Source organism: Hemicordylus capensis, chromosome 1, assembly GCF_027244095.1.
Source record: "Hemicordylus capensis ecotype Gifberg chromosome 1, rHemCap1.1.pri, whole genome shotgun sequence".
NCBI lineage: Eukaryota > Metazoa > Chordata > Lepidosauria > Squamata > Cordylidae > Hemicordylus > Hemicordylus capensis.
The window spans coordinates 426,593,944-426,610,106 of record NC_069657.1 but is presented as its reverse complement, the minus strand read 5'-3'; the positions used below and the strand labels follow the sequence as shown (position 1 = coordinate 426,610,106).

General features: G+C 47.8%; 1 protein-coding gene across 1 annotated transcript in view; it reads left to right on the top strand.

Moving 5' to 3' along the window:
• The first annotated feature begins 246 nt into the window (after positions 1–246).
• ABCG5 (ATP binding cassette subfamily G member 5) overlaps positions 247–16,163 on the top strand; it is a 52,617-nt gene continuing 36,700 nt past the window's right edge. The window contains exons 1-2 of the mRNA XM_053284208.1: positions 247–309; positions 4,714–4,822. Coding sequence (XP_053140183.1) covers positions 264–309; positions 4,714–4,822 — 155 coding nt within the window. The 5' untranslated portion in view covers positions 247–263. The remainder of the gene's footprint in view (positions 310–4,713; positions 4,823–16,163) is intronic.

Sequence of the window (16,163 nt, the reverse complement as noted above, 5' to 3'; positions counted from 1 at the left end):
CCGCCCTGTCTGGAGGTGCCAGGGATTGAACCTGCAGGGCAAGTGCTCTTCCGCAGAGCTACAGTCCCATCCCCTAGCAAAGAATCCAGCAGAAGAGTTCGATGGACTTGCTCTAGAGCGTCTTCCATTTGCATACACTTTTGCTTGTTGTGCATGTGATATTTTCAGCTCACCTGTCCACAGGTTCTCCAAGCTTATCAAGAAACCTCCACTCAGGAAGAATGTTGTGTACAGTGCATTGCCAAAGAAGGCTGAGATTTGCAATGTTGGCAGCAGTGCAGACATCCACAGTGCCAAGGTTCGAGCACAGTAAGTCACAAGCATAAGCAGTAGCAAGTTAAGGCAGAAATCATCCGGTTCAGGACTAAGATTTGCCAGCCAGTAAATGGGAATCCCATAAATTATTACGATAAAGCACTGTTCTGGAAATTCCCCTAAAACCTGTTTGAGAAAGGAAGCATAATTTATATCCTCTTCGTAGAAATTAAAGCACAAAGTTGGGCATTCACTCTTGCTAGAACTGAAATTACTTACCTTGGCAGAGAAATATGGACTAACCGGATACAACCCATCTTCAAAATCCTGAAACAACACAGCTCTCTCTGAATGACCTATAGCATAAAGCAGAAATAAACCACTTGGCTTCTTGTTAGACTAGCACATTGCCAATTTTTAGTCAATGTTTTATTCATTTTGCTATCATTTTTGGAATATTTCTTTTTTCACCTTTTGGATGGCCTTAAAAGAGGATTAGGCAGATTCATGGAGAATCAGTCTACTAATAGCTATTAGTCATGATGACTATGTGGAGACTCCGGATGAGAGGGGATATGCTTTCATCTCTTGTTAATTGATTGATTGATTGATTGATTGATATACCACCCTTCAAAAAATTGCTTGTTTGTGGGCTTCCCAGAGCCAGGGCTGTTCCTATGTTCTTAACCTCTTGCAAGCATTTGTGGTCATAACAGTAAGGTCAGCCCAAGTCTGCAGTGCCTGAGGTGGTGCAGTGAGCCATCACCCCACAGCATTTCTCTCCACATCCTGGCTCTTTCCCCATCTCCCAGCAGTGCACAAAGTATGACACTCTTCCCTCTCCACCACTTTAGTAGGGCTCCCCACCCCCTCCCCCTGGCTCTTCTTCCTGGTGGGACACAAAGTCTGCCACCCTTCCTCCTCTCTGTACCATGTCTCACCCACTTCTGCCACTCTGGCTCTTCCCTTCCACCTCCCCAGTGATGCACAAACTGCACTGCTCTTCCTGCTTCCCCCTGCCTTGGCAGGGCCCTCTCCTCTATAATTTGTTCAGCAGCAAATTGATGGCACTGACACCACCACTCTCTCCTCCTCTGCTCTCACTGCTGGCATTTTCCAAGCCAGGGGGGAAGGCAGTGGAAGAAAGCATGGAGATGGAAAGTAGAGTGCTGAGCTAGAGTGGGGGGAGGCAGTTTAGAGAATAAGCAGGGAGGTGGTGGGTCAGCAGAGGTAGTCTGTGGGCAATCAACTGCCTTCATCAATCGGCCACCCAAGGTGCCCACATCACCTGGCCTCAGTAGGAGAGCTGGTCTCGTGGAAGCATGACTTGTCCCCTTAGCTAATCAGGGTTGCATATGAATGGGAGACTTGAAGTGTGAGCACTGTAAGATATTCCCCTTAGGGGATGGAGCCACTCTGGGAAGTGCAGAAGGTTCCAAGTTCTCTCCCTGGCATCGCCAAGATAGAGCTGAGAGAGATTCCTGCCTGAAACCTTGGAGCAGCCACTGCCAGTCTGTGTAGACAATACTGAGCTAGATAGACCAATGGTCTGACTAGGCATATGGCAGCTTCCTACTGTATATTCCTATGTTCCTATGACATCCATGCCCTGGAAACTTACATTTTGGTATAGTTTCACAAATCACAATGAAAGGGATCAGAGCCCCTATCAAATATAGAAGTGATGATGTGTCCTGAATAGACAGCTTGATTTTTCCATGCCCATAATATAGGAATCCAATTAATAAGGACATCAGAAGCGCTTCAGATCCACGGATTAGCAAGGCTGAGAGATCTCGAAAATCATTGGAGATCTGACGACTACAAAGAGAAATAGCAGCATTGACTATAAACTTTGAAACATGCCAGGTTAAATTATCTATTCATTGGAGAACGGAGTATACATTTGTGATGCTCTTGTGGTGAAAGTGCTCTAGGCGGAAAAAAAGTATTGTCTAGCTATCTCTAGTAAAACATTGAGTAAAATATTGGTATAAGCTAGGGATGGGCCCGGACCGGTCCGGACCTGGGTGGTTCGGATTGGGGGTGGGGGGTTAGGGTTTACTTACCCCTCCCGCCGCTTTCCGCTGTGGCGCCGTAATTTGTAGAGTAATTGGGGTGGCAGGAAGGGGCGGCACGGAGGTATCCTGCCGCCCCTTCCCCGCTGCGGCTCTGCAAAGCTCCCAGTAATGCTTTGCACGCGCACACATCGTACGCGCACTTCACGTCACTGACGTGCGTGCGCACAAAGCATTACTGGGAGCTTTGCAGAGCCGCAGCGGGGAAGGGGCGGCAGGGAGGTATCCTGCCGCCCCAATTACTCTACAAATTATGGCGCCACAGCGGAAAGCAGCGGGAGGGGTAAGTAAGTGGAAATATATACTGGCTGGAGTACCAAGCAAAGAACCATAGTATAGCGAGAGGAAGTTCAGCACAGCAGAACTTCCTAACTAAGTACATTTGAGGGACAATTTTTGATGACCTCCCCTTCTACAGGAAGCTCTCAGTGCCACTCAAAAATATGTCCCCAAGGGCTGTGCTGCCCCAGGGACATATTTTTCCAGTGGCACAAAGAGCTTTTTGGAGAACAAGAGGTTGTCAAAATTGTCCCTGCACTGGTACAGTTAGTCTGGAAGTGCAGTTAGGCTGTTTCTCTTGCTGCACTGGTGGCTCCTTGTTATTAGCCACTGATCTCAAAAGTGGCTGCAATAAGCATGTAGAAAAAAGGTAAGCAAAAGATTAATAATGTTTAGAAGAGATGGGTACTATTTATTCACATATGGAATATAGCAGTCTGTAGCAAACAATGATAATTTGCTTCAGTTTGTTGCCAGTATTTGTCATACACACTAATATGGCCTTCCAGTTTTGAGTGATCCCTACCCAACTCATCCATAACATTTGTGATCACACAATCCTTGGCCAGTCATGTACATTTACCTCTGCACTTATTGCTCCCTGTGACCTTTGCTTACCCACTTCTACCACCCTTCACTGTCCAAAGTTCTACTGTTCCTCCAAACAACTCTCCCTTTTCTCCCTTGCTATCCCTTAGGCTTGAAACTGCCCCTGAGATGCCACCTCTCTTACTTCATGCAAATCCTTCCTCAGAATACATACACGTTTTTGCCAGCTGGCACTAGCGACTGATATTTCTATCCTCCATGAATTGAGTATTGCATACGGATCACACTTCTAGCCCACCCACCTCCCACTCCAATCATTAGTGAGATGCCTTGTTTCTGCAAGGCATCACATTGATAGTTTTAAGACCACATTACCTTAGTAAAATAGTGAACTGCTGCCACCATCCTGGCAACTGATCAGCTGAATGGGATTTCACATTAATCATCTCCTCTGAAATGAATGGGGAACTGTCAAACAACAAGGAAAAAGGAGAGCAGGATATTTTGAGAGTTACATAACTGTTGGTTTTTAGAGGACCTATCAAACTCTTTATGCCACATTTTTCACCTGGGTTCTGTGGAAACAGATGCCATGTTGTTTCCTGGGTTGCTTTTCCATAAGAAGTCATCAAAATGTTGGATATTTTCATGGAATGAAGTAGCAAGCAAGTTAACCCGTTGTCTACTTTCCATCTCTTTTTCTTCATTCTGCCTCTCAATGCTGGCCAAATCAACTATAAAACAGAACCCAATGTAAGGCAGCATAATCCACATATACTAAGCCCATCTTCAATGTGATACTTCTGCATCTAATTGTAATTTTATCTTTGACATTACAGTTATTTGCTGCCTACTATTCTCAACCTTGCCTCCTTAACCGTTATAATGTTGGTGTATACATGCATAACAATGCCTTTAGAACTGAATTCGTTTAGGATTATACTAGAATGGTTTCTGTGTGCTCTGTAATTTAAATCCATACTCTGGTTAGGTGTTCTTATTGCTTGCTCTCTGGGTCTTTCCATGCCATCTCACCCTGTTAGAAATTCTATATTAATAATTTCTATATTAATCCACATTAAATTTCTATATTAATATCAAATTTCTATATTAATTATATTAATATAATTTCTATATTGGAATGGAATCTTTATTTTGATCATTGACCAGACAAAATTTCTATATTGATTTCTATATCTCCTCACTTGTTTCACTGAAGCATTTCCAGACGGGGCTTTTAGCTCTGGAATTCTCCTCCGGAATGGAGGGTGTGCGTTCACATATCATCCAGATTTACCCCAAAGTCCCTATGAGTTATTGGGGAGCACTTCATACATGATTCAGGTTTTTAATTGTGTGTTAGAGCTTAGGCCAGTTTATGCCCGGGGTAAAAAAAATCCACTTTTTGCATTGGATTTCTGGGGCAAATTCAAACTCACAGTAAAGCCGCGGAATAAACGTGTGGTAAAGCCTGCTGTCTGGAAATGCTCTTGGATGAGAGAGAACTTTTGAGACTTTTGTCTTCATAGCATTCTTTTGTTGTTGTTTGCAGATATACAAGCAGAGCATCATAGAAGCAAATGGATTATGTCATCTTGCTTCCATGTAGTTCTGGAAGCAACACAATCCTCCAGAGAACTGTCCTCAGAGTCAGGAATCAGGTAAATGCATCAAAGTCTTAACTGGCCAGACATGTTGCACAAACTGGTTCAATATATATCCCAGTTCAAACTGCTACAACACTGTTTCTGTGCCCTTGCTACTTGTTGTAGAGGGTCACCTTCCAAAGGCAGGGAAGAGAGATTTCCAGTCATTGTTTCCCATTTAGGGAACCAATCATCCATGACTAAGAGATAGCCTCCCAGCACTAAGCATACCAACCATAGAAATCTGCAGGGTTGCTGTATGTTGGGCAGGGATATCCTATTTGTGTGAAATATTGGACCATGTCCTGGGCTGCTCCAGAATAGACTGTGACCCCAGCTGTCATCAAGAGAACCATATCAAAGAGCTGGAAGATATCTGACCGCGGCTGATGAACTGAGAGAAGGACCAGTCTGTTTCCTCTGGAAAGCCTGGACAGTGTTACTACTAGATTGTGGGCAGTAAAACTGTCCAGTCCAGATGTTGGATCATCAAATATCAAAATTCCTGCCAAAGACAGAAACATAATTGCAATTAATTATAGCAAGCCATTTCACTGTGGCTGAACAGATGTGTATCTCTGGTAATCATGAGCAAAGTATCACTGACATGAGGTAGGCAGGCTGAAAAGCTACACATGTGAATGGGGGCACATATGATCCTGGGGGAAGGGAGCTGATTGCCTTTTTTTCTCTGCACACTGAACCTTCCTGACGCTGCTTTGTAGCAGAGAAGGGGTGGAGAGCTGGTCCTGTGATAGTAAGCTTGAATTGTCTCCTTTGCTAAACAGGATTCTCCTTGTTTGGCAATGATGAGTGATTACATGTGAACACTGTCTGCTGTAAGATATTCCCCCTTAGGGTACAGAGCTGTAGCTCAGTGGTAGAGCATCTGCTTGCATGCAGGAGGTCCCAGGTTCAATCCCTTGCCTCTCCAGGTAGGGCTGGGAAAGACTCCTGCCTGGAACTATGGAGATCTGCTGCTAGTCAGTTTCAACAGTACTGAGTATAAGGAGTAGAGAAGAGAGCCGATCTCGTGGGAGCAAACATGAATTGTCCCCTTTGCTAAGCACAGTCCACCTTGGTTTGCATTTGAATGGAAGACTACATGTGTGAGAGAGCTCAGGAGGGGAGATTTCTTTATCTGCCCCAGCTAGAGAGTGGAAGCGCACAGGTAAGGGAGCCCTGCTAATTAATATTGTCTGGAGACATGGAGTTAAAGTTCTAAATATAGTTTATTTAGGAAATCCATCCGGGAGATAGACTGAGAGACCTACATGCCTCATCGCTAGCTACATACAGGGAAGGGGAAGGAAGAAGAAAGTCTGTCTCTCAGGTGAGAGAGTGAAACCTGAGACTATCAGTCGAACAAAGGGGAAGTAGTAGGCGTAGGAGTAGCCACAGAGGGGATTCCCTTTCCCTTAGTGCCCTCGTGGTCAATAGGGTAGCTGGTGTTAAGAGTCAATGCCATCAGGAGCTGCCTCTCCAATATCCCCTTCTCTTTGTCTCATGCAATGACCTATTATGACTCCCATCTTCTCTCGAATAAACTGGAACCAATCTCTTAGTAGCAGCTTGGTCAGCCTATCTGGCCTTGGTCAGCCTTTATCTTTCATTTCTAGTTGAGAAAGTAGATAATTTCTATTTGAATGCCAACACAATAGGAAATGCTTCCTAGTTCTTTCATGCCCACTTCTTTGTTCAGGTACTCCACAATCTCTTGACTGTCTTGTTTCTTTCCATAGCAAATTATCAAGTCCTCAACTTAAATAAAAATGTAAGTCCATCTGTCATTCTTGAATCTCGAGTCTAGGCAGGGGTCAGCTTTTCTTTGTGTGAAGCCCTCCTTGAGTAACATCTGGTTCAGCTTCTCATTCCATGTTCTAGCAGCTTGCTTCAAGCCATAGATGCTTTCCTGAAGTTTGCATACAAGCCTCCCTTTTTCCAGGTTCTTCAAATCCTGGTGGCTGCTCCATGTAGATATCTTCCTTTATTATTCCATGCAGAATTGCAGTTTTCACATCTAGGTGATCAACTTGCATGTTTCTTGCAGCCGCTAAGCTGAGAAGTGTCCTTGCTGAAATATGCTTCACGACAGGTGCTAATGTCTCAACATAGTCTTCACCATATTTTTGAGAGTATCCCTTGGCTAATAATCTGGTTTTGTAGTGCTCAATGTCTCCTTCTGCATTGTATTTGGTTTTGAAGACCCATTTGCATCCTACTGACTTTCTTCCAGAAGGTAGTTCTACAAGTGTCCATATTTTATTTTTGTGTAGAGATTCTATCTTCTTCTGCAGCGTTTCTCCAACTTTTAGCTTCATGTGTTGGCAGTCTTTCAGTGTCTCACCATGTGTCGGGTTCCTGGGTCTCTTCCTTTCTGGCGATGTAGGAGTGTCTCTTGGGTGGAATTCCTTTGTTGGATCTTTGTGAGCATCTCACTTCTGGCTCAACGTCTGCTTCCCCTTTTGATTCTGGTTCACTGGTTAGCTCCAGGCTTATGGGAATTTCTTTTACTTTTGATTCCTTTTCCATCTGAACAGAGGCGTAATGATAGCAGGGCAGGCAGGGCATGTGCCCTGGGCGCCACTTGGCAGGGGGCGCCAAAATCATGCCCAACCGATCTCCTGCCGTGGCCGAAATTTTTTATTTTTATTTTTATTTTTTGTGATTTTTTTGGGGGGTGCAGCCGTCCGCAAGGAGCAGTCACCCTCCCCCCAGTCCCAGAGCCCCCCCCATTTTTCATCTCTGGCACTGGGCAGCGGCATCGGCGTGCACCCTGCGCACCAGCCAGCGAGCGGGGCTTGCGCCGCCTCCGGAGGGCCGGCCTTGCATGCTGCCTGGCTGCATCCTGCAGGAGGAAGGGAAGGAAGGAGGGGGGAGGCAGGATGTGCCACTCGCCTCGCTGCCCTAGCCCCGGGAAGCGACGGCGCGGGGAGCCCACAGGCGAGAGGCAGCCAAGGCGCGGCGTAGGGCGCACGGCCCAAGCTGGCCCCTTGAGTCGCCGCTGAGGATGGCCCGGAAGGTGCCGCGGGCGGAGGTGTGTGCCGACTACAGTGCCAGGTGAGCCGGGAAGGTGGGGTCGCGTCGGGCCTGGCCCGCAGCGGTGGCAGCCAGGTAGGGCGAGAGCGGGCCGGGCGCCTCCGGGCCAGCTGGCCGGGGGCTGCGCTGCGCGCCAGGCCTGACTCGGGCAGGCGGCAGGGATGCGTCCAGCCGCGCCTGGCTCCACCAGAGAGCCTCCCTTCGGGCGGGCTGGCACCAGGCACAGAGCTCAGGGGCGTCCTGCTGCACAGCACCCCGCCCTCGGCTTCCTTGCTCCCACCTCCGTTTCCTTCCTCTTCCCCCATCAGGAATAGAACCCAGGCGTCCTGGTTCTCATTCTCCCCCCCCGCGCCCTTCCCACAGCCATAAATAGAACCCAGGCGTTCTCCATTCGACGCATTCTGTTTCTCTGAGCTGGTCCTCTCTTATGGGGAGGGCAGAGACACCTCCCCCCCCCCCCACAGGCTTCCTGGCAGACCCAGGCACTCCCACCGTCCCTTTCTAATGTCCCCTGCTTCCCGGGCATCCTGGCTCCCCTCGCACAGACAGGGCGAATGACAGAACCCAGGTGGCTTGCCTCAGATGTTTGCGGGGGGGGGGGGCAATTTTAGTGCTTGCCCTAGGTGCTATTTTCCCTAGATACGCCTCTGCATCTGAATCTCTGCTCCAATTTCTGGTTCTTCACTTTTGATTGGCCTTTGTCTTTCATCAGACTATACTGCATTGCAGATTCTCACTGTTCCAGTAGTCACATCAAGGTTAATGTATCCTTTTCCTCCATGTATATCCAGAGAGTATTCCTTCTTCACATCTGCAGTTCATTTTTTTTCTCTTTAGGAACATAAGCATATTTTTTGATCAAAACACTCTGATATGTCCTAAGGAGGATTTGTTCCCATGCCATAATTCAAAAGCTGTAGCATCTCTTGCTTTGGTTGACAGTCTGTTCTGTAGGTAATGAGAGCAGTCATGACTGCTTCTCCCCAAATGTTGTTTGCCAATCCTGCAACATGCAGCTTTTCATCTCTAAGAGAGAACTATGTTTTCTTTCTGCGATGCCATTCTGTTGTGGGATGTAAGGCACTGTGTGTTCAGGGCTAGCATTAATTGTCTTTCTAGCATACAGGTGTTTAAAAATCCCTCAAGCTTACATAACTATCCTGGTCTCTCTCTAATGTACGATGATTGAGTCATTCACATGCAAACAGATGAATCCGTAAACTTTTCTGTTTGTCTCCCTTGCTGCTTGTCCCTTGCTGCTTGCTTGACACTTTCAAATCCCTGAGCCATGAGAAGGAATCCATCCTGAATGGCCACTTTTCAAAATTAAATCCATCCAGCTGCAGGCCAGATCATTAAATCATTAAATTTATATACCGCCTTTCATTAAAAACAATCCCAACGTGGTTTACAAAAGTTTAAAAAACATATAATAAAAATGACATTTAAAAATATTAAGCTAAAAATATGAAAACAAGTCTGATTTAAAATATATAAAATACAAACATAAAAACTGTACACAGATAAAAACACAAAGAAGCAGCAATAGAACAATCATGTAAAGGCCTGGACAAAAAGCCAAGATTTAACAAGCTTTCTAAAAATTGTGATGGAGTCCGAGGAGTGAATGACCACTGGGAGAGTATAAACAGGTTGCTTACCTGTAACTGATGATCTGGTAGAGATCCGTCGACACCCATAAGAGTGGGTTCTGTGCCTGCGCAGGAATCCCCGCGGTAGCCATGCCTCAGCTTATCGAGGTGTCCAAGCCCCGCCCCCACGCAGAGCGTGCTATTTCAGAGCGGGCTGGGCGCCATGTTCCTCAGTTTGACCGCCGTGGAGGATGATCATCCCATAAATAGGTGAGTCATATATGATGGATCCAAGGGCAACAGCAAGTACAATGTCACACACATAGCGGAGCGACACTACTGCAGAAGGGTAGGATGGGAGGGTCTTATGGGTGTCGATGGATCTCTACCAGATCATCAGTTACAGGTAAGCAACCTGTTTATCTGGATCGAGATCCGTCGACAGCCATAAGAATCGGTGTTTAGAGAGCTCCCCATGGAGGAGGGTGCAGTAGTGCTATTGTAACACCCTTTTAAGGACGCTTCTCCCAAAGCTAGCCTCTGCAGCAGAGCACACATCTATGGCGTAATGTTTGACAAACGGGAGATTGGAAGACTATGTAGCTGCTTTGCATATGTCCAAGAAGCCAATTCCCGAGAGGTGTGCCGCCGAGGAAGCGTAGGCCCGCGTGGAATGGGCCTTGATGGCTTTTGGAGGCGTCTTGTGCTGCAACTCATAAGTGAGCAGGATGAGGTTAACCAGCCACCTGGACAATCTTTGTTGAGACAGTGGCAAGCCCTTGGTAGAGCCGCTGTAGGCCACAAAAAGGCACGTAGTGGCTCTGAAGTCTTTTGTACGTGATATATAGAACAGGAGAGCCCTACGGACGTCTAGGGAGTGCATTGATCTTTCCAAGGCCGATTGCGGGTTCCTGAAAAAGGTAGGTAGAATAATATCTTGGTTCAAATGAAAATCTGATACCACTTTCGGCAGAAAGGAGGGATCCAGTCGCATACGGACTTTGTCCTCGTGGAATTGAGTGTATGGAGAATCTATTCTTAGGGCTGTAAGTTCGCTCACACGACGTGCTGTTGTGATCGCAACTAGGTATGCGGTTTTTAAGGAGACCAATTTTAAAGATGCCGTGGCCATAGGCTCGAAGGGATTTTGAGTCAGTGATGAATGGAAACATTAGCCAATCCTTGCAATTTCAGAGAGGATAGGTAAAGGAGCACCTGACGGATGGAAGCCCGCTTCGGCAAATAACTGTGGGATTTTGCGTGGGCCTTAAAGTGAAGCCATTTCTTGTGATAATTACGTCTCGTGGATAACTTCCTTTGATTTAATAAAATGTCATCTAAAAGCCTATCCGCCAAGCGGTTAGATGGAGAGTGTGAACATCCGGGTGAAGGATGAGGCCGTTGTCCTGTGACAGAACATCTGGTTCTGGCAGGAAATGATGGAAAAGATTTCTGGACAGTCTGCGTACCTGTGGAAACCACGGTTGTCTCAGCCACCATGGTGTCACGAGGATACAGGGAATTGGGCATGCTAAGAGCCGAGCCACCACTCTGGAGATCAAGGGCTGAGGAGGAAACATGTACGACGTCTCCAACGTCCAGTCCAGCTGAAAGGCGTCCCCCAGAGACTGCGGGTTGTGACCTGCCCTGGAGCAGAAGTGAGCACATTTCCTGTTCTTCGAGGTTGTGAACAGGTCTACAGACGGGCGCAGCCACCGGCGGAAAAGCGGGTCAACATACTTGGGGTGGATTTCCCATTCATGGTGAGTGTCCTGTAGGAACACACGGCTGAGACTGTCCACTAAGCCGTTGTCTAGGCCTTTGATGTGGGCCGCAAGAGGGTATATTCTGTGACAGATGCACCAGTGCGACATCTGGAGAGCCAGTGCACACAAGCTGTGGGAGACTGTACCGCCCTGACGGTTGATGTATGCCTGTGCTGTCGTGTTGTCCAACTGTATCTGGACATAGGAGCCCTCTAGAAGCGGTAGAAACGATCGTAGAGCAAGAAAGACTGCCAGTAATTCCAAAAAGTTTATGTGGAGCTGGCTCTGGCTCATTTGCCTTGGGTCTGTCGACCTGCACAATGTGCGCCCCACCCCATTAGGGAGGCATCTGTTATAAGCCAGATGGTTGGAGAAGGAACCTGGAACGGTACGCCTTCCAAGAGGTTCCTGCCTTCTGTCCACCAAAGGAGGGATAGAAGAACTGGTGCAGGAATGTCGAGGCGTTTTATTTGACTGTGCCTTACAGGGTGAAAGACAGAGAGAAACCACAGCTGAAGCTTCCTCATCTTCAGGTGGGTATAATGAATCACTGCATTGCACGAGGCCATTAGGCCCAGCAAGCGTTGAATGGAATGTGCAGGCTGGGTAGGGTGGTTTTGGAACAGAGTCACTAGGTCCTTGATTGAGTCATACCGCACTCCCGGTAAGTATGCCCTTTGGCGTATAGTATCTAGCACCGCGCCTATGTAGTTTGCCACTCACATCGGTTCCAGATGCGATTTTTTCCAATTGACTTGGATGCCTAGGTTGCTGAGGACCGACAGTACATAGTGGATCTAAGAACGTAACTTGTTTCGATCTCTTGAGGCTAGGAGCCAATCGTCCAGGTACGGGTAGATGGTGACCCCCTGTGTTCTGAGGTAGGCAATCACAGGGGCCATACACTTCGTAAAGACCCTTGGGGCGGTGGACAGTCTGAAGGGTAATACATTGTACTGGTATACTTGGCAACCGGCTGTGAAATGTAGGAATTTCTGATGATGGGGCCGAATGTTCACATGGAAATAGGAGTCCTTGAGATCCAGCGTTGCCAGCCACTGCTCCCCTTGGAGAAGTGGGAGGATTTGTTGCAACACCATCATTCTGAACTTCCTGACATGGACAAACTTGTTCAGATTGCGGAGGTCCATAATCAGACAGATGCCCCCATCCCGCTTTGGAATTTAGAAATAACGGGAATAGAACCCATCCCGTCTGTCTGCCCACCGCACCGGGCTAATTGCCCCTTTCTCCAACCGTTCTTTGACCTCTTCCTGTAGTGTAGAGGAAGGAAGGGTAAATCTCATTCCCGTGTACCGTGGGATCGACTTGAATTCGATGGCGTATCCTGAAGACACAGTCTTCAAGACCCAACGGTCTGATGTTATATGTTGCCAGCTTGATGGAAGGCTGAGCAAGAGGTGGATCGCAGTCCTCACACCTCTTGAAAGATTTTTTCTCTTCAGCCATAACGTGGAGAGAGGGATAGCCAAGTCCGTTCCGCGTCAAAGCCAGCCGTTGGTCGTCAGCCGGTCCGAATCAGAGTTAGAGGAATTCGTCAGCCAGAAATGGGACATACACGAAGCATGCAGTCCAAAGATAGCAATTTTTATACTTTTCAAAAAGAGAAAACTTGAGGAAACTTGAAGAACTTTCCAACGGAGAGGCGGCAGACCAAGGTCCAAATGCAAAGGCGGTCAGAAAAGAACTGAGGAACATGGCGCCCAGCCCGCTCTTAAATAGCACGCTGTGCGTGGGGGCGGGGCTTGGACACCTCGACAAGCTGAGGCATGGCTACCGCGGGGATTCCTGCGCAGGTGCAGAACCCACTCTTATGGCTGTCGATGGATCTCAATCCAGATTTCAAAGTCTGGGGGCAGCAACAGAGAAGGCCCTGTCCCGCGTGCATGAAAACTGAGCCTCCCTCATTATCAGCACCCGGAGTAGAGCCCCCTCAGATGATCTCGTCAAGCAGGCAGCAACCCTTGGGAGCAGGTGGTCCCTCAGGTATCCTGGACCCAAACCGTTAAAGGCTTTAAAGGTCAAAACCAGCACCTTGACTTGGACCAGTACAGCTCTTTCAAAATAGGTGTGATATGATCACACCAGGCAGCTCCAGATAGAACCCTAGCTGCCTCATTTTGCACAAACTGCAGTTTCTGGATTTTCTTCAAGGGCAGCCCCACATAGAGTGCGTTACAGTAATCCAGTCATGACGTGACTAAGGCATGGGTAACTGTGGCCAGATCTACCTTCTTGAAAAGAGATGAAGCTCGGGCACTAGCTGACGCCGTGCAAAGATATTTCCCTTAGGGGATGGGGCCATTCTGGTAAGAGAACCTGTATGCCTGCATGCAGAAGTTCCAAAGTTCCCTCCCTGCCATCTCCAAATAGGGCTGAGAGGGACTCCTGCCTTTAATCGTGGAGAAGCCACTGCCAGTCTGGGTAGACTATACTGAGCTAGATGGACCAATGTTTTGACTCCCAGCAGTGTAGGGAGGCTGGCGGCAGCCCATGTGCAGCCACCACCGTGGCCCCCTAGCCAGGGGAGGCTCGTGAACTCATCTCCAAGGGGGGCGGCAGGCGGCTTCTTTAACTGTAAACTGAGCCGGTGCTCCGTGCCGCCCAGCAGCCCCCGTGGCAGAGAATCGCCTCCGCCACTCACCTGACTGCTGATGGGGGCTCGCCTCCGTGGGAGCCAGGTGAGTGGCAGAGGCGATTCCCCACTGCAGGGGCTGCTGGGTGGCATGGAGCACTGGCTCCATTTGCAGTTAAATAAGCTGCCCGCTGCCCCCCTGGAGGTGAGTTCACGAGCCGCCCCTGCCCCTAGCCATGCCCACTGCATCTGATGTTAGGTGAGGGGGCCCAGCTAGCCACACCCTAGTGTCTGATGTCAGATGCAGGGGGCGTGGCCACCTATTCAAATGGGGCCACACAGACCCATTTGGAAGGGAGATCGGCCAGCGCTGCTTTGGGCATCGCGGGTCAGAGCAACTCTCCCTGCCTTAAAGGCAAGGAGAGCCATTCTGGCCACACTGACAATGCAGCATGGGCCGATCTCTCTCTTAAACGGGTCTGCGTGGCCCCATTTGGGAGGGAGATCGATTGGCCCTGCTGCATTGGCAGTGAGACCAAGAGCAGCTCTCCCTGCCTTTAAGGCAGGGAGAGTCACTACAGCTGCACTGCCAACACAGCACGGGCCAATTTCGGTTCCAAATGGGGCCATGACATCAGACGCGAGGGAGCGTGTCTAGGGCCGTGCTTGCAGCCCCTGATTGGTGGCGGCCTGGGTTCTTTGAACCCGTTCTCCCAATGGTGGCTCCGCCCCTGTTGATTCCCTGTATGGCAGCTTCCAACGTGTGTTTGATGCCAAACATGTACTTCCAGCAACAAAGCTCCACTTACAACAAACGACCTCATCTTGCTTGAATCTGCTTGAATCACGATTTCATCATAGGCTTGAAAACGGCTTATTAGAGCCAGAAGGTTAAAGACACTGCCATCTCATTGACTTGAATCAATTGCATTCCTCCATTTCACAAGGTTGGGTAATGATGTGAGCCAGGATTTGAACAGGATACACATGTATTCCAAATAGTTTACAAAAGAGCCTTGTTCAGATATTATGTTGTATATGTGTACAAGTGCCTGTACACATGGACATGTTTTTTCATGAATTACATTTTACAAGTGAACCTCGATACAGAACACCTCAAACACTGGATATATTTAGGAAGTATACTACTGTACATATGCTGAACATAATGTGTGAATAATTGTATTTGTGTACTGATCAGTGTGTGTACAGGAGAACCCCATTAGCTGTGGGGTTCTATTCCATGGTGGGGCAGATAGCAAAACTGTGGATAGCGGGGCATTAGGGCAATGGGAATCGGGGAGGTTAAGTTCCCTAGCCAGCAAAAACATACAAAAAAGGGCAGAAAGTGGGTGAAAGGAGGGGTTGCCCTACTGTGCTCTTTCTGTCCTCAGCTGTCCAGCAATGCCCCCCAAATGCTGTAATTCTCTTCCCAGAAAAATCGTGTGGTTTTTCCCCCTTTAAAAAAAACAAGCCAGAAAATGGCTCCCTTACTCAAAATGGCTGGTGGAATTGACCTCAGAGGTCATTTCTGTCCACTCCCTACCCACAGATACGTGAGTCTTAACCCTTAAAAAAAATTTTTTTGCTGTATTTTTCCATGTCAGATGCTAATTACGCGACCATGAATATACGAAACCACGGATGTTGGGTCTGCAGATAACGGGGTTCTCCTGTTCACTGTACATAAATTACATGTGTATTGGACAGATCTACTGAATAGGGCTGAGGTTACCATGTGGTGGATGGTCACCCATATCTCCCCCTAGCTATGGCAGCACCCTCATTTTTGCACACAATGCTTAATGCTAAACACCCAATCAGAAACCTTGGGAGGCAGCCTATGCACACACGCCTGAAATGAGCACTGGATGGTTCTTTATTCTTACCGGGATTCCACAACAGCTGAACGCCAATGCTTACTCTCCTCCTTTCTCCTCCAGAAACTCCACGGATGTATTCATTTCCTACTCTTGTATCTGCACATTGCCGCAGTCTCAGTTCTGCTATAACATCTTCTACCTGATGAATGGAGGAAGGGTGTGAGTTTTTATGTTAATAGGGAGGACACATCCAGATCAGCAAATAATTCAGCATTTCTTCCAGAAGCAGCCCTATAATGAGGCAAAGTGAGGTAGATGTCTCAGGTCCCATGGCAAATGTCTCGTGGTGTTAGAAGAGTTATTGTGTGCAGTGCCATTTGAATAGGATTTGTGCAGGATAACTTCCTATGGTTTATGCCTCATGTTAAGGTGAAGCAGAGGTCCCAGGTAGTAGATGCTGGGTACTATAGAGAGTACTCGTTCATTTCAGTGGGTCTTATCCAGGATAACTTCTGGATACATTGTGTCCCATTTTAATTA